Genomic DNA, 24843 nt, shown 5'->3' on the forward strand with positions numbered 1-24843 from the left:
AAAGTTTGGCATATTCAAAAAGTGGAGGAAAACATCTCCTCCCTTGATTGGTGACCTCTTGGGTGTAGTTTCAGACCACTAATGTTACGAAAAAATATATGCAAAATTTAACAATTGTCTTTCGAAATTTAACAACATTTGGAATAATTGGCAGTAATTTGAACTAAAAAATAAGTACTGACATGTTTAGAATTGTTTAGTTGATTTATTTCTCTTACTGCTTAAACACAAAAGAAATTTATCATACTTATAACATATCGCTGTGTGAAATGTGAAGCTTGAAATACCTGTCGTCACAATGTGTAAACTCTGTAACGATGTATCTAATAATCACTTATATACGCAATGATATGTATATGATCCTACTTCTCTACAAAACTTAATAAAAATTATTATGGAAAAAAAAAAGTTTGGCATATTGCGGTGCCATTTTACTTCCTATGGTGGTTCTAGTGAGTTGCAGGAAAATCTCTTTGCCAAAGGAGAAATAATTGCGTCTGAGGATGAATCTTGTGAGTTGTAACATAGATTCAGAGGCAATCCCCATTGGCCTTAATGTGTACTTGACAGGCGGTCAGTCCATCTTCGTGTGGGATGTTGGAATACACATCCATAGTGGCAAGGATGGTGCCATCAAGGAGGGGGGCCTATGGTTGATAGTTTGCTCTGTAGGTCCGAGGTGTCTTGCAAGTAGCTGGTTGTGTTTCCCACCAGTAGTTTGAGGACACCTTCCACCCATCCTGAGATTCCTACAGTGAGGGTTCCCACACCTGAGATAATTGGCCTCCCTGGGTTGCCAGCTTTGTGTAGTTTTGGAAGCATGTAGAATGTTCTAACCCTAGGGTTCTCCGATATCAGTTCCAGAAGTCTTCTGGAGCCCACAGACAGACTCCTGATGATGCTTCTCTAGATGAGCAGTTGCACATGTAATGAATGACCCTTGCACTTAATCAGGGCATTTATTGGCACTGTAACTATGGATCATGAATATTTGTATCTATTTAGTTATTGTGATTTTATAAAGACGTGCATGTAGAATAAGTGGCCTGTATGAAATTTGCATATCTTTTATTTTTAGGTGTTGTTCTATGTCTCAGGCTCTACTTGGCTCAAACTTTTAACAACAAACATGAATTTTAAGCTTCTTTTTCTTCAAAAGATTATGCTTTGATGTAAAATTGCATGAAGGTGTCCATCCATGACCTTAGTGATGAGTGGCATGTTCACAATGTGCCGAGTGTCTGCTTTCAGCAAACATGAGTATATATAATTTTATAATCCAGGTTTTCATCTGTGTTTGTTAAGTGTTACAATTCTCCAGCCGACAAAAGCATTAAATTCTCCTCATATACCTTAAATTAATTAGTGACACGAGTATAAATTGTAACTCATTTTAATGTAAAGATATGTACTGTGAAATATATTTTACAGTATATAAAAATAAAGACGTTTACAAAGAATTTACTTTGTTCTAAACACTAGAGACGCTCCTTTAACTGGGGACGACACTGCTGTCGTTGTAAGTTTCAGATTTTCCTGTAGAAAGTTACGTTTTTGATGAATCACTGGTTTTCTTATACCCATTGAACATATCTTAGCGGAGACATTTGTAGATGGAGTCGTTTTTGGAGGCAGACCATTGATCTCGTAGGTCCATTGCATAGATGATGTCTGCAAAAGTAAAAAAAAATGTAATTAGCGGACTTTTTCTGTGTATTACGCATGTATATTTTAAGCGCATAATACGCAGTGCTGAAACACCATTGACTTGAATATTTTAGACACATGAAAAAAATCACAGCATGCCCTATTTTGGTCTATATTACGGACCAAAATCACCCATATAAGTGTATGGGAGCATTAACCCTTTCCAATCCATCTTGTATTCTGGTTTTCCTAGGGGGCTTACTCTTCTGCTGTTATACAACGGCGATATATGCTGGCTAAAGTCAGTACTGCATGAGGTGACATGTTGGATAGGCTCCAACAGTAGAGAGGCTGCCAATATACAGTAAGAAAACCTCGACAGGCATCTTGAAACATCAGACTTGCACAGCCTTAAATCATAATGTCTTTAGACGTCAGATAGTGGATTAGAAAGGGTTAACCCTTTGCAATCCAATTTTGGATTCAGGGTTTCCTAGGGGGTTTTCTCTTTCCGCCATTATACAATGGTGCCATCTGCTGGCTAGAAGCCAGTACTGCGGTATGGGACATGCTGGAGAGGCCCCCGACAACAGAGCGGACAGTAATATACAGTAAGAATACCCTGCTGGACGTCTTCCGACATCGGAGCTGCACAGGCTTCAATCAGAATGTCTTCAGATGACAGACAGTGGATTGGAAAGGGTTAAAAATGTGCAGGGAATATGCATGATATATGATAAGTAGCAAACAGAAGAAAACTGGAGTACACAAAAATACACACAAGTATAAAAACACATTACATCTAAAAAATCCCTACATAACAATATGAATCCCTGAGAGCATAATACAAATCAAAATAGATATATATCACTAAATATGTACAGAGTAATAGCCATCAGTGTATCTGCAGCATAACCCCCATCAAGGAGGAAAAGACAAAGTGCATGTTGTAGATATGCAGAGAGTTTAAAATACCTATTAGTAATATATGGCTTCCTGGCGCGCAGTTCCAACAACCCTATTCAGAGGGGTTAAATGATACAGGGATAATGGCACACTGTAGTTCTCATTCTTAAAACCCTTTTACACGCAACGATTATCACTCAAAATTCGTTCAATTGGCCGAAAATGAGTGAGAATCGTTACATGTAATTCTGGACATTGTGCACTGTCATAGCAACACATGGTTGTCATTGCTATGTGATTATAGTTTATCCTATCTGCGGACTGCTGTGCAAGCATTCGAGCTGTAACTGTTATGGAAGCACTCTAACTACAACTGTTATAGAAACACATGGCTGTTACTGTTATGAGGCACTGGAGCTATCACTGCAATGGAACCACTTTTTACTTTATCGGAGCGTTCTACAGTTCTAGAAGAACATTGTAGTCACTGTTACTGAGCGCTGTGATCGGCTTTCACTGTTATTTGTAACCACTGTTTTCCAGAAGACAAAGCAAACACAAGTCTGCAATGGTAGATTGACGCTCAGTCCGTCTCGTAACCTCTCATGACAAAAGTAAGGAGGCAGATTAATTATCAATTAAAGTTCATGACAACTTAAATTTTGTAGTCCGCTTTCTGGTTGGCACCGTTATGTGCTATGAATCCTATTAGGAGACTAAGGGCCCTTTTACAAGGGCTAAGAAAGCGTGCAGATTCTTGTGAACAGCGAGAATCTGAATGATTATTATTCAGCCTCAATGCATGTACGACTGAATGATGAACGAGTTTTTCAATGCATAAAAACGGAATGACGGATCGGCCCATGTAAACAGGCAGTCGTTCATCTTTGAATGGCTGCCTGTTTACTGTGAATGAAGGCGGACAGATCGGAATGATCCCCGGCAAGCTCAATTCACTGGCAATGACCACAATTATCACTGGGAAAAACTGTTGGGCATCTGTGCCTACAGGTCGTCTTGTATAAAAGCACTCCAATCTGGAAAGAGCATTTATATATATATTTATATATATATATATATATATATATATATATATATATATATTTATATATAATGGAAATATGTTCATACAAAAGTATCAGAACAAAGACATTCATTCAGAACCAAGTGCCTCTCCCCCACTACATAGAAACCTAAAAAATTGACAGTAAAAAAAACCCAAAACATTCTCCATCTAGTCTGCTGTTCTATTGTTTTCTACTTCTCTAACTCTTAGGATAGATAAATGCTTATCCCAGGCACGCTAAAGGCATATTTAGACACAACGATGATCGCTCAAAATTGGCTCAAAAGACGTATTTTGAGCGATAATCGTTGTGTGTAACTGCACTGACCTCGTGTAGTTTTCGTTAAGCCGTCGCTCATCGTTGTCTTTCAGCATGCTGAAAGACAATGATGAGCCTTATCAGAAATTCACAGTGGGATACAGCTGATGCTATTGTTTCAGCTGTATCCCACTCCCTGAACACAGGCTCGGTATGAAAAACAGAGCGGCCCAGCTGTGTTCTTCATACCTCATTCAGAGCGCTGGGCTGTGTAACAGCCGGGCGCTCTGAGCAGAGAACAGCTGGGTGTAGAAGACAAGCAGGGCCACCCCGCTCGTCTTCTGCATCCTCCGCTTGGAGCGCTCGGCTGTATAACAGCAGGGCGCTCTGAGCCAGGAACAGCTGGATGCAGAAGACAAGCGGGCTCGTTTGTCTTCTGTATCCTCCACTTGAAGTGCAAGGTGTTCGCTCAACGTTTGCGCAATCACCTTGCGCTGTAAATGGACACGATTATCGCTCAAAAGTTGCTCAAAAGACATCTTTTGAGCGATAATCGTTGTGTCTAATTATGCCTTTACATTTACTTACTGCAGATTTTCCAACCACATTTGTTGAAGTTTATGCCAAGCATCTATTACTCCCTCAGAAAAACAATATTTTTTTTATATTGCTTCTTATTTAGCCCCCATCCCACAAACTAATCCCAGATTGTGCCTCCTTTTGCTAGTGTTTAGCTTTCTAATAAAAATACTTCCCTACCATTCCATAGTTCCAAATGCAATGAATTTTTGTGGGATATTACTATTACTTTCTAATTCCTTTTACATAGAGTTAGTTTATATTTTCTAGTGTCCTCAATTTGAAATAAAAAAACAAATCTAATTCTCTATTTTCGCAAAGTGGAATATTTCTAATGTCTAAAACTAGACCTGCCTATTATATTGGCACCGTGTGCCAGAATATACAATTTCCATTACTCTTCCGTGCACTCGTTCCATTGTTCATATAATTCACAAGACTATAACAAATTATGTACAATGGAATATTGAGTAAGTGATATTCGACACGACTGGACAGCATTGTTACTACATTGATGACTTTTCAAGAGGTTTAACGGATTAAATAAAAAGCGGCTAATGTTTCCAAATTCAACTACACTGGCTGGTCCATAAAATGACTGTACCATCATTTAGAATGCAGATGGCTTATCGCATTTAGTATAACAAGGGCAGAGGACAGAAGAAAGCAGGTGAGAAAAAAGAGAGCTGTAAAAATAAAAGTGGAAGATAATAACATAATATAATTTTAATGAGCACATATTGGCCTGTTAAGTTTCTGCAGTATTATTTTATAATAAATTCTAGAATTGCGTAAGAAATAGAGGAAGGAGTTTTTTTATTAGTGATATATAAAAACATGACATTAACAGTAATGTACTCATATACAGTAATTGCCACACGTGCATTTTTACTGTAATCCCGTCCATAAATGTAAATGAGGTGAAGGTGAATTTTCGAGAGCTCTAGCTATTATTTTCTGAGTGTTTTTCAAAAGAATCTGGGAATTTTTCATTGAGTCCATTATTTCAGGTTCACCACATAAGGTATGTCATTGTTTCCAGTCTTTAACTATCAGAGACCTAAAAGGACTATAGAAATGGTCATAACAAATGATGTATATAAAATGTGCAATGCATCATATACCAATACAGCCTACAACTCATCAACATATCCATTTGTGCTACATATGACCTTGGATTCTTCTCGGAGGAATATGACAGAACACTACAATGTATATTCACCAGATACTATAGTGCCATATACCCTATCATCTTCTGAACAATGAATTATCAGAACAGAAACCTACCAAGTGACACCAAGCTAACTTCTAAAACTAATATAAAGGGCTATAAATTGGCCACATAGTGAAGTCAACCAGTTTCCTTAATTTAGGCTCATGGTAAAGCTTTTATTAGGTCTTTAAAGGCTACAGACAGTTTTGCAACAGTTTCTTTTATTGGCCCAGTGTATCAAAAATATAAAAAAATGATACTAATATTCTTATATTAAATAGAAAGCTATTGAGAATACTTGTCCCTGTAGCTATACTTACTGGCTGCTGTATAATTGTTTGCATTCAGGTGTCATTTATATAGTTTTACATTCTTCAGCTATTACACAAAAGGAAAAATGACACTGCTTTGGTGGTGCTCAGATAGGGTCCCATCCATTATATAAGCACAACTAGCAGATCTATGTGCTGCTATGGTTGGAGACTACAAACAAGCTATGTGTGGGCTCTTTCACACGGCTGTATGTTCGCCTGTACGTGTTGTAAAATTGCATGAATAAGGAATCGCCATAATCGAGTCTTGATCTTTAGCCGCATATTTTCTGTCGTTCAGATGGGTGGCTACTGTGTATCGGCAAAAAACAGCTGATGTGTGGAAATCCATCGATCGGCGGAAATCCTCGAAATGACTACTAATGCTTAAATGTAGCTAGTTGTCTTCTTTTTCCTGCGTTGGACACTGAGTAATTCACCCCCCCCATTTTTTTCTGCTTCCATAGAAATTTATGGGAACATCCTGTGTATCTCGGCAAAAGATAGGGCAAGATCTATCCTGACGCTGCATATAAAATCGGCAGCTGAAAATGGTCAGCAATGTACTATCTTTCCCAAAAATCGTTCATCTGAATGAATACATTGGAATATAATGCTGCTCTCGGATCTCTTGCAATGCACTGGGCAGGAACAGTATACATCGGTGCAGGTTTTTTATTTTTGTACTGTCCTGCACTTTCATATACAGCGGCCACCACAAAATATTCTATACCATGCTATTTTTTATCATGGGGTGTATGGATGATAACACTGTATAGCATACAGTGGCATACAATGGTGTTTAATGTTCGACACATTTGCTCACTGAGTACACTGAATGTAGCCTCTAAACAGATAGTGAAGAGAACTTTACAGTAAATTAAAGCCAGGAACCAATTTCTGTAATAGAAATGATTCAACACGGAGTCCTGCAGAACAATTTCTGGTTTATCTTCTCTCCTAGCTTATGCCGCCTATTAATGAACTAATGCCTGATTATGGTAACCTCACTTCAATCAAGCAATGTGCTGATTTCAATCTGTACAACAACACTGGTTTTAATAAGCCTTTAACCCAGGGGGGATCCTAATTGCTTTGTTAAGTGAAGCTGAAGGTGAAGCAGTTTATCTTTTTTGGATTCATGGAAATGTACCCTAGGGTTATGCTCACTGTGAATATGATTCATTAACCTCTGTTAAATCTGAGTACAGATCTAAAAAGCTGCCCGAATTTAACCCTATTCACATTGTTGTACATGGATTCAGTTCTACAAAATGCTGTGCTTGTAATAGTCAATGTAAAAGGGTGGAAAATCTATATTTCTATGGATATCTAATTGTTCCAATTTTGTAATAATGCTTACATGACTAAACACTGAATCAATCAGACCTAAATCATCATTCTGCATATAATGAAGAGGAAGAGTCTAGTGAACCAGGCCGCCTCTGTCATGTCCAACACTATTTTCTATTGTTTCTTTTATATATAGATCTTACAGGCAGAGAGCACAAAGCAGCTACTTGCTTGGCAAGTCATAATCTCCATGAATTTATCCGAAATATCTTTTTGCTGAAAAAAGGATAAACAGGAACCCATCAGGTGCAAAATTGCATAAATGTAATATTACGATAATCATCTGTAATACAGAGCTATAAGGCTAGAAATGTAAGCACATCCCAAGCCATGATGGTCAAAGCACACAAACCTATTGCGCATAATGTAACCTATTTACAAGGTAATACAGAAGACCAATTTCATCCAATTTTGTTAAACTATGTGATAGTTAGTAAGACTATTTGCTAGCAGGGCATAACAATATTCAGGATCTATCCCCCTGAACATAATTTGCACCACAATATTTGCATGTCAGTGGTATATGCAGTATATATATTAATTTGACATTGGCATTCTCTTTTCTTGTTGGTTGGTCATTGAACATAACAGCGTCTTCAGATGTTGCTTGTTGACTGTGTTAAGGATGCCACAACTCATTGCTAATGTCCAAAAAGGACTTTGTCCCTATAGGGAGGGATGGTGTATTACAAGAATTATCATTACTTCTTGATCAATCAAAGTCCCACTGCCAGGACCGCTAACAATCTTTTCAATGAAAGATGAACCATGCTAGTTGAGTTCTATAGCCATTTCATAGGTTTTCCCTAGTCATAATATTATACTAGCGATATATTCTAATATTATATGATGGGGAAAACTTTAAATAAAGGCTAGAAGATCCAAACAGCCATTGGAATGGATTATCATTCTTCTAAAGTAATTTTTATGGTAAGCAGTAGAGATGAGCGAACACCAAAATGTTCGGGTGTTCGTTATCCGGAACGAACTTCCCGCGATGTCCGGGTGTTCGTTTCGAATAACGAACCCCATTGAAGTCAATGGGCGACCAGAGCATTTTTGTATTTCGCCGATGCTCGCTAAGGTTTTCATGTGTGAAAATCTGGGCAATTCAAGAAAGTGATGGGAATGACACAGTGACGGATAGGGCAGGCGAGGGGCTACATGGTGGGCTGCATCTCAAGTTCATAGGTCCCACTATTAAGCCACAATAGCGGCAAGAGTGCCCCCCCCCCCACTGTCAGCATAAAGATCGTTCTCCTCTGCCACAGCTGTAACAGCTGTAGCAGAGAAGAACGATGTTTGCCCATTGAATTCAATGGAGCGGCAATACAGCATGTTCCACTGAATGCAATGGGCTGCCGGCGATCGCAGGATGAATGGTCGGAAAGGGGTTAAATATATAACCCCTTTCCTGCAATTCATCCAGAAATGTGTTACACTAAAAATATATACCGGCGTATAAGGCGACGGGGCGTATAAGACGACCCCCCAACTGTCACCTTATACGCCGGTAATACAGTGGAGCAAAGAATAAAAAGCATTACTTACGTTTTTAGATGATCTGCGGCGCTCCTGCAGGCTGTCACTCCCTCCTAATCCACGGCAGACAAGCTTTCTCTATGAAAGGCTTTAAATCCCTGCCTCCAGAAAGACACGTGCCTTCAGCCAATCACAGCCAATGACAATGATGTCATTGAATGGCTGTGATTGGCTGTGTTTCTGGAGGCGGGGATTTCAAGCCTTGAAATCCCCGCCTCCAGAAACACAGCCAATCACAGCCATTCAATGACATCATTGTCATTGGCTGTGATTGGCTGAAGGCACGTGTCTTTCTGGAGGCAGGGATGTAAAGCCTTTCGTGGAGAAAGCAATACTCTGCCGTGGACCAGGAGGGAGTGACAGCCTGCAGGAGCGCCGCAGATCATCTAAAAACGTAAGTAATGATTTTTATTCTTTGCTCCACTGTATTACCGGCGTATAAGGTGACAGTTGGGGGATCGTCTTATACGCCCGGTCGCCTTATACGCCGGTATATATTTTTAGTGTAACACATTTCTGGATGAATTGCAGGAAAGGGGTTATATATTTAACCCCTTTCCGACCATTCATCCTGCGATCGCCGGCAGCCCATTGCATTCAGTGGAACATGCTGTATTGCCGCTCCATTGAATTCAATGGGCAAACATCGTTCTTCTCTGCTACAGCTGTTACAGCTGTGCCAGAGAAGAAGGATTTGTCTTCTATATGTTCTCAATGGGGTCAGCGCTGCTGCCGCTGGCCCCATTGAGCGCATATAGAATGCATCCATAGCGAACCGCGGGAGGGGCAGACTTTTATATCAGGCGGACACCTTATCTCCCCAGCCACTCACTGCAGGGGGGTGGTATAGGGCTTAAACGTTGCAGGGGGAAGTTGTAATGCCTTCCCTGTCTTTATATTGGCCAAAAAAAAGCGCTAACGTCTCAGGGAAGAAAGTTAAAGTAACCCGGACACCGCATGGTGTTCGTTACGGATAACGAACATACCGAACACCCTAATATTCGCACGAATATCAAGCTCGGAAGAACACGTTCGCTCATCTCTAGTAAGCAGTAGTTTCAAAAAAACACAGAAAGGGATGTATTCCAGCTAAGAGGACATGTCTAAACCGCAGAACAGTCTAAAAAACATTAACAGGCAACTAAATAAGTGTCAAAATTGTATCAGTTTATGAAATGTGAGGCAAAACAACTATTCTGACACCAAAGTTTCCCTTTTAGAGTTGACAGCATCTGCATATAGTGATAATAATGTAGATTTGCGATGTCAAACGTGCGGTGTGCTCAGAATATTACCATTCACTGCATTAATGAATCAATCTCATTGAGGTAGAAGGAAGGAAACATTATTGTGAAAAATCTGCTAGTATGGGGAGAACATATAGAAATTCAGTATTGTATACCAGTCATTTTAAGCTCCTTTCCAAAATCTGTTGCATACAGTACTCCAAAAATATCAAGATTCTGCAGAAATGTCTGTGCCAGTAAAGACACATTAGTGTACCGGTATCTGAAACAACTTTGATTTGGAACAAAAAGATTTTGAGAGATTCTGAAATGTTTGCTTCAAATGACAAAACGCTCATGTCAAGTATTGACGACATAATAAAATAAATGAGGAAATTGGTTTGTGCTTAGATGCTCTTAGGGCTCCCACACACAGGCGCATTTAAATGCATATTTGCGACCTTAAAGTCTGCATGCTGAATACGCAGCGAATAGAACCTATTGATTTAAATGGGCTCACTCAAACAGTTTTTTTCCATGCACATTTCAAGCATGAGAAAAAAAAAGCGACACGCTCTATTTTGGTGTGCAATTGCGCTCCAAGCGTTCCCATCTGCGCAAAACTGTGCACTGAAATGCGCAATATTCCGCAGAAAATTGAAAACACCTGGGACTAAGTTGGCTGGCTCACCTACACACATGGCAACTGTGAAAGGTCCCGACAGGGCAAAAAAAAAGGACAGTAAAAAGGGCCGATACAGGGGCAACAGCACGCGGCCACACGCCCTGCATAGTGCATGTACGTCACATTATTGTTTACGTGTGCAGCCACCCTTAGGATTTTCTTTTGTCTTAGGGCGGTCTCACACAGACATATTTGCATGTGTATTTGCATGCGCTGTAAGCAGAGAATAGAACCCATTAAATGGGTTCTCTCACATTATGAATTTGTAAAACCGCAACATGCTCTATCTTTGTTCGCACTTGCGCACCAAAGGCCCCATGGGTGTCTATGGGGGCTACACAAATGCGCACCCGATACCCTCATAATTGCGCAAAATGCTGCACACTATCAAGTGCGTTTTTGCACTTGAACTTGTGTAAAGCTGCTCTTATAGAAACACTCTGGACAAAACTGATAGACAATGTTACGGCTATTGCAGAGTCTAAAGGGTTGAGCATGACAAATAGATTTTAAGCACACACATCTGAGGATAGAAACTCACTTCCACACAAGGAATTCTCTTTTATCTGGCTTCTGCCAGCTTTACTGCTTCATCACAGCACGTATTTCACACATTTGCAGTGAACGAAAACAACACCTGTGCATCTGGCCTCTCACTAAACATTATCAGGAAATCTATCTACCAGTAAGGCCTAGCTCCCAAAACATTAAACATCACATATATCATGTACCGGCATAGGGTGCATCTCATACCATGTCATGCAACGCTGTCAGGACTGGGGGCATCCTAATCCTAAATGTACGCTCACTTATCATATAATAAACCTATCTTATAATAACCAATACTTACAACTTCTTGCTGAAAACGTGGGTTGGCCACAGCTTTATTAACATTTTAAAACATATATTATAACCTTTAATTTAACCTAATTTCCTCAGTCTAAATTCCTAACGCTTTCCCATGCCGTAAACTGTTGAACTTTTATTATGCCGTAACGGCCGCAGGACGTTCGTAAGCCCCTTGTTACCTAGGGCTTGCAAACCCTCCTCTAAGCCGTAGCCCGCATGGGAAGCTCCCGGCCTACATTCACCAGCTGTGACAACTTCCGAATCCTTATAACACCTTGCCTCCTTGCACCCTGCCCCTTACCTGGGCGGGTGAGTGGGCGTCTGCTTTTCTCCTTGCGTCCTTCTTCTTCCCCTCCTAGGCAATTTGTGGATTTTCCCGCTCTTCTTCCTTCTACTTCCTGTTCTAGCTCCTCCCCCTCACCACTACCTTTGCTTGCTAATGTATAACCCCCCACCCTCCTGCCCCCAGTCCCACGCCGCATCGTTACCCACTTTGCGGCATACAAGACTGGGGGCATCCTAATCCTAAATGTACGCTCACTTATCATATAATAAACCTATCTTATAATAACCAATACTTACAACTTCTTGCTGAAAATGTGGGTTGGCCACAGCTTTATTAACATTTTAAAACATATATTATAACCTTTAATTTAACCTAATTTCCTCAGTCTAAATTCATAACGCTTTCCCATGCCGTAAACTGTTGAACTTTTATTATGCCGTAACGGCCACAGGACGTTCGTAAGCCCCTTGTTACCTAGGGTTTGCAAACCCTCCTCTAAGCCGTAGCCCGCATGGGAAGCTCCCGGCACGCGGTATGCGCCGTATTCCTATGGCGCATCCCGCCCCACCACGCCAACCCTAGCCAACGCCATCTCCACACCGTCCTGAAGTCCTGACAAAAAAGTGTCCAAACCGACATCATTAAGGTGCACTCCATCATCCCTAAGTGCTCCTTTTTCCTTGTCCTCGAGTTCCCAATGGCGAACTGCCACTCCACCCAATGATTGCACGAATCTGGACATCCTCAGATTTATCAATCTTCTCACTCGTTCAATCGCATCCCCGTCTCTGGCACCCCTCCAGCATCTCCTGGCCACGATATCCGACCATACAAGAACACAATCCTGGAAACAGTCTCGAAAACGCATCATGTCTTGTTTCATTAGCACTAGTAATTCGTTCATTTTAGTTCTTCCTAAGTCGTTCCCCCCGGCGTGAACGACCAGTATAACTCTCCGGGGGGTCCACCTGCTGATTTTTAGCACGAATTGTAAAATCCTGGGCCATTGAAGCCCCCGCACGCCAATCCAGTTTACAAGCGCGCCACTCAGACCCAGATTCCTTCCCATAGGTCGAGTGGCCGCTCTTCTCTCCGCCCAATAGATAAACGAGTGGCCGATGATCCAAACATGCCATGGGTCAGACGCTGAAACAAGATAAACATAGCAAATACCCGCAAATTGCAAGAAAACACCTACGTAACACTAAGCTTTTATCCGTACACATCAATCCTTCTCCAAAGCCACTTCTACCGTACGGTCCGGTCGTACGTACGACTTGTACGCTTGCGTTTTCCATCGCCCCAACCGTTTTAAACCGTCCTCCGTCATACCGTGGGCTTCCGCCGTCGTTGCGGCCCCAATCCTAAATGAATGTGTCCCGAATTCTGCCGGCTCCAAACCGCACTTCTTTAATGCCGAACGTAAAACCGCCGAAAATTGGAAACGCGTGAGCGGGGAACCAGATGCATGCACTAAAAATTGCCCGCTCTGGGGGTGCTTTTTTATGAACTCGCTAGTTACCTCCACCGGGCACCATTGTTCCCCTAACTGGTTGATGGTGAGCCAGTCGCCTCTCCCATAAATATCGGTTTTCGACTTTCTTATACCTATCCGTATGGCCGATCCCGTAGCGATAACGTCGTTTGCCCGTAGGCCACCCGACTTGACTTTACTTGCCGGGACCATCTCTCCGATACGTAGAGCCGCGAAAAATGCCAATGAAAAAGCCGTTCTAAACAACAGAGTTTCGTATTCATCCGCACAAACCGCCTCCAAAACCGACAACAGGCTCGTCAATACTGAAAATGTGATTGGACGGCGCGTGTCCGTCTGGACCTTTTCTTTTTTCCACCCCCGAATTATCTGTTGGAACACGAAATCCTTAGTCACATCTAGCTTCCCGTGTAATTTTAACAAAAAGGCCACTCCCGCTAGATGCTTTTTGGCCGCTCCTACCGACAACCGTTTTTTACGCAACTCCGTCAGCATATCCAAGGTCGCCGACCTTGCCCTTTCACCTCCTACCACTTTTCCACCAGCAAACTTTAACCATGATAACCAAACTGAATTGTAATTTCTCCACGTCGTAGCAGCCACCGATGACTCCACCAGCTTCAACAACTCTCCTCTGCCAGATTCCATAAGGAAGGCGGGCAGCGTACCCCCTCGGCATCCGCCTGCGGGTACCGTTCCCTGAACAGCTCCATCTGTGAATGAGAGAGTGCATCAGCTGCTCTGTTGTCACAACCCGGGACATGCTTTGCACGCAAATACATATTGCCCTGTAAGCATCTTAGCACCACATGCCTCAACAAAGCCAAGACCGGCGGGGAGGCCGACGATTGTTTGTTTATCGTCTGTACCACCGCCGCATTATCCGACCAAAAACATACTCTCCGATCTCGTAACTCTGCTCCCCATAACTCAATTGCTACCACCACCGGGAAAAATTCCAGCAGCGTTACGTTCTTCGTCCACCGTTTTTCTCTCCATGACCTTGGCCAGGACTCCCTGCACCAATGGCTGTTGAAAATCACGCCAAAACCACCCGAACCAGACGCGTCGGCAAACAAGCTGATGTCGGTTCCTTCCACATCTTCCCTAGGGCATACCACCTGCCCGTTGAAAGAATGCAGGAACACCGTCCATACATGCAAATCTGCCTTTATTCCCGCTGTCACACGTATGAAATGGTGTGGTTCGCGGACCCCCACAGTCGCCAATGATAGTCTCCTGGCAAACGGCCGCCCCATGGGGATCACTTTGCAGGCGAAATTTAAAAGACCCAACAAAACTTGAACCTGCCGCAGCGTCGCCTTTTTACACTTAGCCACATCGCCTACCGTTTGCCGCAACCTAGCCACTTTGTCCGCCGGCAACCTGAAAAACCATATCCACCGAATCGATTTCTATCCCTAAAAACGTTAGGCATGTAACTGGGCCCATCGTCTTTTCTTCGGACAATGGGACCCCCGCTAATCGCATTAACCTCTTAAAATTCGTCATTAGGAACCCGCAATCGCCCGATGTCTTTGAGCCGACGAACAAAAAATCGTCCAAATAATGGATCACCGATGTGATACCCGTCTCATACTTTAACATCCACTCAAGGAAGGAACTAAATAACTCGAAAAAATAGCATGAGATCGAGCATCCCATCGGCAAGCACATGTCGACGAAAAACTGGTCCTCAATTCTACAACCCAAAAGATGAAAACACTCCGGATGAACCGGAAGCAAACGGAACGCTGATTCGATATCAGTTTTTGCCAACTGCGCAAATCTACCCGCCGACCTTACTAACCGAACCGCACAATCGAACGACGTGTAGGCTACCGCTGCCTCCTCTTTTGAGATGCCATCATTGACCGATCCCCCAGTCGGAAAAGATAAATGATGTATCAAGCGGAACTTCCCGGTTTCCTTCTTAGGTACCAGACCCAAAGGAGACACTCGCAAGTTCTCGAAAGGAGGATCACTGAAAGGGCCGGCCATCCGGCCCAACTCCACTTCTTTTTGAACCTTCTCCCTTACCAATTCGATATCGTCCCTTGCCGATTTCAAATTGGGGCATAACATAGTGGCAGGCTGATGCGCATACGGAATTCTGAAGCCTTCCCGAAATCCTGACCTAAGGATTTCTGCTTCCTGTTTCCTGTGGTACATGTTTAACCACGGATCCAGGTACTGGCTTCTCACTGGAGTTCGCATTTCCGCCGGCGCTACCCACCGCGGGTACCGACCTCTGTTTCCGGAAACAGCGGATTGCCGAATGTTGCCCCCCGCATACCGAGCATTCGTGCCGGAACTTGCAGGTGGCGTAAAATCGACAATGGCCCTCATTGTACAACCAACAGGAGCCATTCGGCCTAGGAGATGCCGCGGGTGGTTGAGATGCCCCTCCCGCGGCTCCCCCGGGAAAGGAAGTCCTGGCTGGACGCTGTGCTAGGATCAGCTGAATCCATGAATCAGTGGCCTTAGAGGCCCAACTCGTATGAGTTCCCGACACCCGACGCCGAAAATCTTCATCATAGCGCCACCACGCTGCACCTCCGTGCAACCGGTACGCGCTATAAATGGTATTTAGATATACCATCATCTCCGTCGCTTTGCGCGGCTGATACTGACACGTCACATGAACCAAAACCACAAAAGCCTGCAACCAGTTTCCAAAAGTTTTTGCAATCTTCGGTTTTTTATCAGCACCTCGCTCTGTTGACCGCTCTTTGTCAACCATCACGTGGTCCGCTGAAAGCAAGGACCATATATCAATATACAAGCCATTTTTAATCTTTTCAACCACATCATCGGGCAGACCCACCCCTAAAGGGGCAACACCACAAAACAACGAATCGGCATATTGCAAACTATCCGTTGGAACACTTTCTGTACCCGCTGCTGAGCAAGCGCCGATATTACCCGCAGGCGGGCCTGCGCCCCCTGGAGCCACACAGGACGCTGAAAGCCCCTTTTCTGGATCAACCTTGCTCAACAGCGACCTCAGAACCGACACTAAATCATCTTTCTCCGCACCCACTGCGGGATCCGATACACTTTTTAAAACATTGTATAGGGTGGACTCATCGACTGGACGGACCTCCGGCGTTGCCAAGGGTGATGCCCTCGCTGTACCGCTCCCTTGGTTCCGTCCTAGATCATACGCGGGCTGCCGACCACTCGACTGCCGAGCCCTCCTTGCGTTATCCGACTGGGACGTGCCAGGCTGGTCCGGCCCTGACCGATCCTGCACAAGCTCCTGCCACCTGCGGCGTTCCCGGACCTTCTGATAAAGGGATGACTGCGGGTCCGCCCTCCGTGGCTGCTCCTTCCGCAAGCAATATTCGTCCTGGTCGCTGCTAGGCACTTCTTCGCTTGACTCGCGCGCCCTGCTGCTAGTACTGCGCCCTACGCTTGCCTTCTCTAGCTGCGCTTGGAACTCTCTATCCTGCCTCTCCTGTCTGGCTCGCTCTTTCTGCCTTTGCCTGGCCCCCTGGCCCTGTTTCTTAGAGCTCCGGCGTGGAGCCTGGCTATGTGTGGGAAGATAAACTACGGGATCTGCTGGAGGGGGGATGTAGTGGGGGTTAACATAGCAGTGCCTGTATTCACTGGTATGGGCTGGCGGGCGCTGGTACAAGGTGAAGGAGGGTGGGTGGGGGGGCGGGGGGGGGTGGCGGGCCTGAAATGTGTCCATGTACTGAGGGGGGTGGGGCAGTTGAATAGGCCATGTGTCTGGGTGTACCCTCCCCGTTCCCCCCTGGGGGCTGTGTGTGCTCCTAACTGGCCTCTTTCCCTCTGTGCGGTGTGCTGTCCCTGTACCCCGGGCTACAAATGGAGGGTAACGTGACCTGCCTCCCCCCTCCCTGCTGCTGTCGGACCCGCTAGTGCTACCCAGGCTGTGTGTCAGGGGGGGGTTGCGTGGGCCCCTGTTACCCATTCTCCCCCTCGCGCTACCTATCCTCCCTCCCCCCTCCCCCCTGCCAAGCGGGCTCCTTCTTCGTCGCGCCCCCGGCGCTGCCTGTGCCGCCACGTGCGCTGTGCCGCCATCTTGCGAGGACGTGCGGCCGGACCGCGTGCTCCCCTGCTCCTCTCCACTGCTCACTCCGCGCTCACCTCGCACGTGTCCTGTAGTCCTGCGCCCGGCTGCGCGATGCTGCAGCTGTTCGGAGCCCGATGTAACTGCCGAACGCCGTCCTAAGAGCTCCGGACCCTCCGTGGTTAGAGTCCTCTGTGCCTCCGCTGCCGGTCCTCCCACCGTACCTCTCGGTACCGGCGCCGACTTCCGGTTTGCTCCTCCGTCCCTCCTCGGGCCTGCGCTGCCCTGGCTGACTCTTCCTCCTCCCCTCTTCGGCGCAGGGCTCGGACTAAGTCTCGCGGGGGGCTGCTTTCGCCGGCGCGGTCTCCCTCGCGGTGCCTCTTGCGTGCTGGCTGGCTCCTTTCCAGGTCTCTGCTGCGGTCTCCCTCGCGGTGCCTCTTGCGTGCTGGCTGGCTCCTCTCCAGATCTCCGCTGCGGTCTCCCTCGCGGCGCCTCTTGCGTGCTGGCTGGCCCCTCTCCCGATCTCCGCTGCTGTCCTTCTTCTCCGACTGGCTCTCTGGCTTCGGCGATCGTCCTGCAGCTTGCCAGCACCTCTTCAAGCCATCCGGTGCCGTCTTGCATCACCGCTTCCTGGATCATGGCCCGTAAGTCGTCCATTTTCTCCTTTTTCTTCCGCTGCTTCTATCTTCCACCCGACTCTTCTGACCTTCTTTATCTTCCGACGGCTTCTTTCTTGCACGACTCCTGTCGTCTGTGCTCTGGGTCTTGCTTTGTTCTTTTGTTCTCTGCTGCTGCTCCTACTTTCTTCCTCTGCTCGTCTGCTTTTCTCCTTGCGTCCTTCTTCTTCCCCTCCTAGGCAATTTGTGGATTTTCCCGCTCTTCTTCCTTCTACTTCCTGTTCTAGCTCCTCCCCCTCACCACTACCTTTGCTCGCTAATGTATAACCCCCCACCCTCCTGCCCCCAGTCCCACGCCGCATCGTTACCCACTTTGCAGCATACAATACTGTATGGTCTACAGGCCTTTTCGCATTACCCATCTCACTCCAGCAAGTTCACAATGGGAGCAATCTGAGAGTCTGAGGCCTCGGTCACACGGGCGATTTTCCGTGCGATCTGCGCATGTGCATGCGATGTGCGATTTTATAAAACCATTGCTTTGCAATGGTATCGGACACATGAGCGCTTTTTATGCACTTGTCCGATAAATTATAGAACAGAAATCGCAGATCGCACCTATCTGTGATCTGCGATTCCTGTTCTCTTCTCTATATGCCCTCAATGGGGTCTAATGAAACGCGGCTAGGAGCAGATTTTTCGGGCGATTTTTCGGCCCCGGTCACGCAATTTGCGGATGCGCATCCGTCATGCGATCCGCAAATCGCGGGAAAAAACGCCCGTGTGACCGAGGCCTTACACCTCTTTTTTAACAAGCCCTCTCGGGTGGAGCATAATCAGGTAGCTCCACAGTAGAGGTAACCCCTACCAACTGTTTTTCCGTTCTTGTGACACTTGGCCCTCCAGTGGCTCACATTAAAGTCACTACAGCTGGCTTCTCTGCCCCCTGCCTCTATATATATATATATAGTAAAATAAACAGAATGCACGTATAAGATATGCAAGATATGCAATGTAATTTCAATATTCTCTCTCTCTCTCTCTCTCTCTCTCTCTCTCTCTCTCTCTCTCTCTCTCTCTATATATATATATATATATATATACATATGAGAGAGTATTGCAATTACCTTGTACTGCATAACTTATTGTATATATATGCATTCCGATTATTTTTACTATTTCTCTCCTTTTCTCCAAGTAGTATTTCTTCAACTGGGTTCCTCAAGGGAGACAATTCTTTCTTTTGCTTTCTCTAAACTGTTGTGAAAGTCTGAGATGTTATTGCCAGCAGTATTGTTCAAGTTTCACAGATTTACATGATGGTGTGATAAACAAATACCTCTTTATTAGAAGAGTAGTGATAAAGCAAACTAGTGAGAAGTCCTGTGTTAGAAAAGACCTTCAGGATGTGAAATCTCATGTGCACATAAATAAAATGTGTAATGATGCATTTGTGTCTGCAAACGTTGATGAATTGCAGCGTAAGGCTTATACCGCTCAAGAATCTAAAATGTCTCTAAATAGAAGCCGTAATCCTAATAGAAAAATGTATCAAGCCATTATATTGGCCGTATCATGTGTGAGTGTTAATAATGCATTGTGTATACTGTATTTTATGTGAGACAATAATGTTGTATTTCATTGTGGAAACCGATACAGTACAGAGAGGAGGACAAATAGACTCTATAGTAGCAATTCTGGGAGAAACAAAGTAAAATTGTCCAATGAAAAATAAAATATTTAAAGCCGGCCCACAGTTGCTAACACTAGTGTTTGTAGGCCAGGTAAAGTTAGGTGGTAACTGGACTGATGTGCACCAAATGTATTAAAAGGCCTACACATCTCAATCAGGCAGAAAATTAAATCTAATCCTGTTATGAAAGTATAGCTTGTGTTAGCCATCTGTACCCTATTTACTGAATTAAGGCCTCCTGCACACGGAGCGGGGCGGACCCCGCATGCGGGATTCCCACAACCGAGTTCCACCCGGAGTTCAACGATGACTCCTGCGTAACTATCCAGCATCTTCCGTTCGGCGCTGCTGATGTGCCGGCGCTCTGCAATGATGCGGATCCCGCGATACTCCTATTGTGCTCACTGCGGAAGTGCTGCGGGACGGACGGCTTCTATTGACGTCAATGGATGCCGGCCGTGTGTAGCCTGCACAGAATCACAGCATGCTGTGATCTCTTCTCCACAAACAGAAAATCGCAATCGGTAGCCAATGCATGCTATGGGCAGTATTTGCTGTGGAGTTCGGAGGCGAATGCCGACCACAGACTTCGCAATGCAAGTCCGCCCATGTGAAGGAGGCCTAACTTTAAAAAATTGGTGTAAACTAGGTCTCCTTAAGATCATGTACACTTTTCTAGTCCTCTTTCAAATTTGATCAGTGAAATGTCACAAGTTTGTAGCTTGTCATGTTTGTAATGTTTTTTAATGTTGTTTTTCCAAAAAGTGTCATGAACTGTTTAGTAAATATAGGCTTGTGAGATGTTTTGCAGACAACCATAGCTAATGAGACATCTACTTTCTTCAGCCTTCAGGGGTCCATACTTTTGCCTTCTATGAGTTGGAAATTCACCTTGAGCTGTATGGAGTGCTTTTTAATGTCTGTGGTTGATCACTGATCATTCGTGTATATTCTGTAGAATACTACTATGTACAGTCAATTTTCTGACAACCAGCATGTCATTTTGCATTCATCACTGGAAAACAAACTAACTGAAGCTAACACTATTTTTTCTGCAATTCTGGTTAGGTGCAAATATTATGACTGGTAGACTGAGCTAGGAATGGGTCATTTAAACATATGAAAACCCCTAGGATATAAACTAGACTCAACACAAGTCATGAAAGGGAACCTGTCATGTCCAATTAGTATCACAAGCTAAGTTATGGAGCTCATAGGACAGGGAACCTGGAATCGGAAGGTGTACTTCTTATACTCATCCAGCTCCCCTTGCTGCCACCCCTGAAAGTCAGCACTTGGTCAGTGCACGAATACATATTGGCAGCTATGACAGTTCCCATAGAGGTTCTTACTAATCCATCCAGAAACAGATCTAAGCAAGAACCAACCTAGATGTTTATCAATAATATATCTTTATTCATTGCATCCTTCTTTCCTTTTGCAATTATTTCTCTTCTTTTTAAACCCTACTTGGGACACTTATAAAACAGTTGTGAATTACAGAGTGGTGTTTTCAGAAAGAAAACAATATTTGCTTTACTGTCATTTTTTTAAACCAAAATAGATACTGCTACTTTTTACATAGAATCAAAGAATTGGAAGGGACCTCCAGGGTCATTGGGTGCAAGATTCCCCAAATACTCTGAGACAGAAGTCTGTCCAGCCTCTGTTTTTTTCCCCAAAATATTTCTTATTGGATTTTGCAAGAAATTTACAGCCCATTAGCTTGCATCATGTGTACTCACAGTGACATGGCAGATAATGACAATATTATACACACATCTCTAAGAATTATTGTAGATACAAATTGGATTCATGGAATCAAGTTTTAACAGCATTTCTTAGTATGCTGGATCTTGTCGCGTATTTGCTTTGGAAATGACAGTTATATTAGAACATTAATCAACATTTTAACAATGAGTACTGCAGCCATGGATTCCAGATACCATTGAATTTATCCAGACTATTATTTGATTTTGCATACATTTTTTCATAAATATAGTGGTCAGCCATCATGTCTGTCAGATCTTTCAAACATGGGGGGGGGAACAGGATTTCCATTTCCTTATTATAATGACTTTGGCTGTTAATAGAAAGTGTCAAATCAATTTTCTGTTTTCCCGTGGAATACAGTTGCATTCTTGAAGCAATAGGGCAATTTGAGGTTTGCATGCCAAGTTGATACCCATTCTGTTCTGGAAGCACTGGAATACTTCTCTTCAATAGAATTGGACTTGTGAGCATCCCCATAGTATATGGAACAATGTACCCTCTTGTCCACAACCCCTCCAGTACGACTAATCCCTGGGAAACTTCTAGCTAGCTTGAAGGGTGTATAGTACCATCTGGCTAAAACCTTATGGTGGGTCTGTGGGAGGTTGGCAGAAAGCATAGCTTTGTTAGCCTACTTGAAGGACATCAACCACTGAGCCGGAGGAAGGGCCAAATTCAAGTCCCTCTCCCAGTTCAATAGGTGGATCCTTTTGGTATCTCCCATGTCACCTGGGAGAATATTATAATATCTCCTAATTAGGGAGCCAGATGTTTTCCCATCCTCTGATAAGAGAGATATCAGCTTGGTTGGACAGGTAAAACTTTTTAAGACAAGAATTTTGTAAGGAGTGGATCTGATAGTAAGACTGCATATCGTTAGAAATGAGCATGTTTCTCTCTTTAAATACATGGAATGACAATATTCCCTGGGCATCCGAGAGATCTAAAATGCAATCAATACTCTGTCCCCTCCATTTCCTAATATTTAAGTTAGGAATGAAATATTCAAGAATTTCCAAGTGTAGTTTGAAAAGTTTCTTATGAGAGGCCGAATTGAATCTGTATACACATAAATTCCAAGCTTGGAGCGTTGATAACATAGGAGGAGATAGGTTTTTAATATCTAAGAAAGGGGAGAGATTTGGATCGAGTATATCAATCATTGAAGCTTTAAGCAGAGCCCCCAGTGATCTATTTTTATTTAGTTGTTTTTCCATGACACTCCAAGTGGAAGTTTGGAACTCTTCTAACCAACTAGTGGATTGATTCATCACTGTTGCTTGATAATACACCCCCAAGTTAGGAACCCTAAGTCCCCCCTGTCTTCTATGCATGTCTAAAATTGAAGCTGCTACCCTAGGTCTTTTGTTGCTTCATATAAATTTTGATCATTGCTTCTAAAATTCTGCTATGATAGATTGAGGGATTGGGAAACATAATGTACGAAATAGATAAAGGATTTTTGGTGGGATCAGCATTTTAAATAGTACTATTCGACCACAACAAGAGGGTTCTTTCTTCTTCATCAATTTAATTTCCTTTGGTAGTGTGGTGAGCAGGGGATTAAAAATAGTGGAAACAATATTTGATAGTAGGTAGCATAATTTTATGCCAAGGTATGGGATTACAGAGCTCCACGCAAAGGAGAACTTGTATATCCCCTTGCATATCTAGCTTAAACACATCATCAACATTAATACCTAGAATCTGAGACTTACATTTAAATTATAATAAGAGGTCTTATTAAATAAAGATATTATATTGTCTACCTCTCTCAGAGAACCTAGGGGGTCAGAGAGGGATAAAAGCACATCATCGGCAAAAAGTCCAATTTTATGTTGTGTAAGGCCCATGGACACCACTTTAACATTTGGGCATATTCTAATCAGCTCTGCCAGAGGTTCCATGATCATTGTTTAAAATAGCGGAGTAAAGGGACAACCTTGGTGAGTTCCATTTGTTATGCAGAAGGGGGAGAATAGAGTTCCATCTATCAAGACTCTAGCCAAGGGCACCGAGTAAAGGGCCTGGACTGCTTGCAAGAAGTTACCCCTATACTGAATTTTTTTGAGGGTGGCAAAGGCAAACCTCCAATGAAGTCTATAGAACGCCTTCTCCGCATCCAGGGCAAAGAGGAGAGAAGGTGCCTGACTTGACCCCATAGATGCCATTAGATTGATAATTCTTCTTTTGCCATCCAAGGCCTGTCTACCCTTTGTGAAACCCACCTAGTCTCTATGGATTATGTTTGGTAGGTTTTGGAGAAGTCTCATATCTAGAATTTTAGAATATAGCTTAGTATCTGAATTAAGAAGAGAAATTGGTCTATAGTTTGCTACCAATTCAAGGGGTTTATCTGGTTTAAGAATGGTGACTATTATAGCTTGTAACAACTCTGCTGGGAGAACCACTTTTATAATTGCTTCATTGCAAGCATTGGTAAGATATGGGGACAGAATATGTGAAAATATTTTATAGTATTCATTAGAGAATCCATCAGGCGTTCCGCATTAATGGTGTTTCAATTCATTTCAATGGGGAAACTAACTACAAGTAAAAAAAAAATTAATACTTACCTACTGCCGGCGTTCCATGATGGTTTGCGGCGCTGCTGCAGGCTGTCACGTCCTCCTTCACACTGACACAGCATTGCTTTCTGGATGCGGGGCTTGAATGACACACTTCCCGCAAGCTAGTGCTCTGATTGGTTAATCCAGTGCGGCATCAGCCAATGAAAGCTGGCGCTGGGTTAACCAATCACAGCCATTCAATGACATTATAGCTGTGGAGATGGCCTGAGTCTTTGTTTCTCTAGGCTTGCAGAAAGGGAGGAGTGAAATGTGCTCCAGCGCTCTTTTGGTATGTGTGCTATGGCTGGTGATTACTTCTCCCTCATTTCCACTCATCCCATCCTGAGAAAGGACTCCTGGAACAGGGCTCTGCGCTGGTCTGCCGCTCTCTGCTGTGATGTCTGTGTTGATAGCAGGGCTGGAGAGAGCTGCCTCTGTATCCTCATCAATGAAGGATCTGATGGGGAATGGGAGCACATGTGAGCTGACATCTTGTTCCCTGCCAGTGCCGCACACCACAGAGAAGTCAGTTACCTTCTGGGGAGTTGCTTTGGAGGACTTTCCCTTAGTCATTTTCAATCCAGGTTGAGTATGGACCTCTTTTTTTATGCTTTTTGCTGGTTTTACTTTGCTTTTATGGCTTATAAGGCTGGTTTCGAGCGGAGCTCACTCAGAGACACCTGTTTCAGTTTGCAGATAGGCCACACCCCCTGTCCAGTCTCTGTTTGAACACA

At 43.9% G+C, this 24843-nt stretch overlaps 2 protein-coding genes across 2 annotated transcripts in view; one reads left to right on the forward strand and one right to left on the reverse strand.

Moving 5' to 3' along the window:
* Positions 1–1377: 1377 nt before the first annotated feature.
* The window catches only part of CFAP47 (cilia and flagella associated protein 47), a 508792-nt gene continuing 485326 nt past the window's right edge, over positions 1378–24843 (reverse strand). The window contains exon 65 of the mRNA XM_066577980.1: positions 1378–1671. Coding sequence (XP_066434077.1) covers positions 1462–1671 — 210 coding nt within the window. The 3' untranslated portion in view covers positions 1378–1461. The remainder of the gene's footprint in view (positions 1672–24843) is intronic.
* AMELX (amelogenin X-linked) overlaps positions 9231–24843 on the forward strand; it is a 677225-nt gene continuing 661612 nt past the window's right edge. Inside the window, exon 1 of the mRNA XM_066578000.1 lies at positions 9231–9270. The gene's annotated coding sequence lies outside the window, so the exon portion shown is untranslated. The remainder of the gene's footprint in view (positions 9271–24843) is intronic.

Source organism: Eleutherodactylus coqui, chromosome 1 (genome assembly GCF_035609145.1).
Source record: "Eleutherodactylus coqui strain aEleCoq1 chromosome 1, aEleCoq1.hap1, whole genome shotgun sequence".
NCBI classification, from domain to species: domain Eukaryota; kingdom Metazoa; phylum Chordata; class Amphibia; order Anura; family Eleutherodactylidae; genus Eleutherodactylus; species Eleutherodactylus coqui.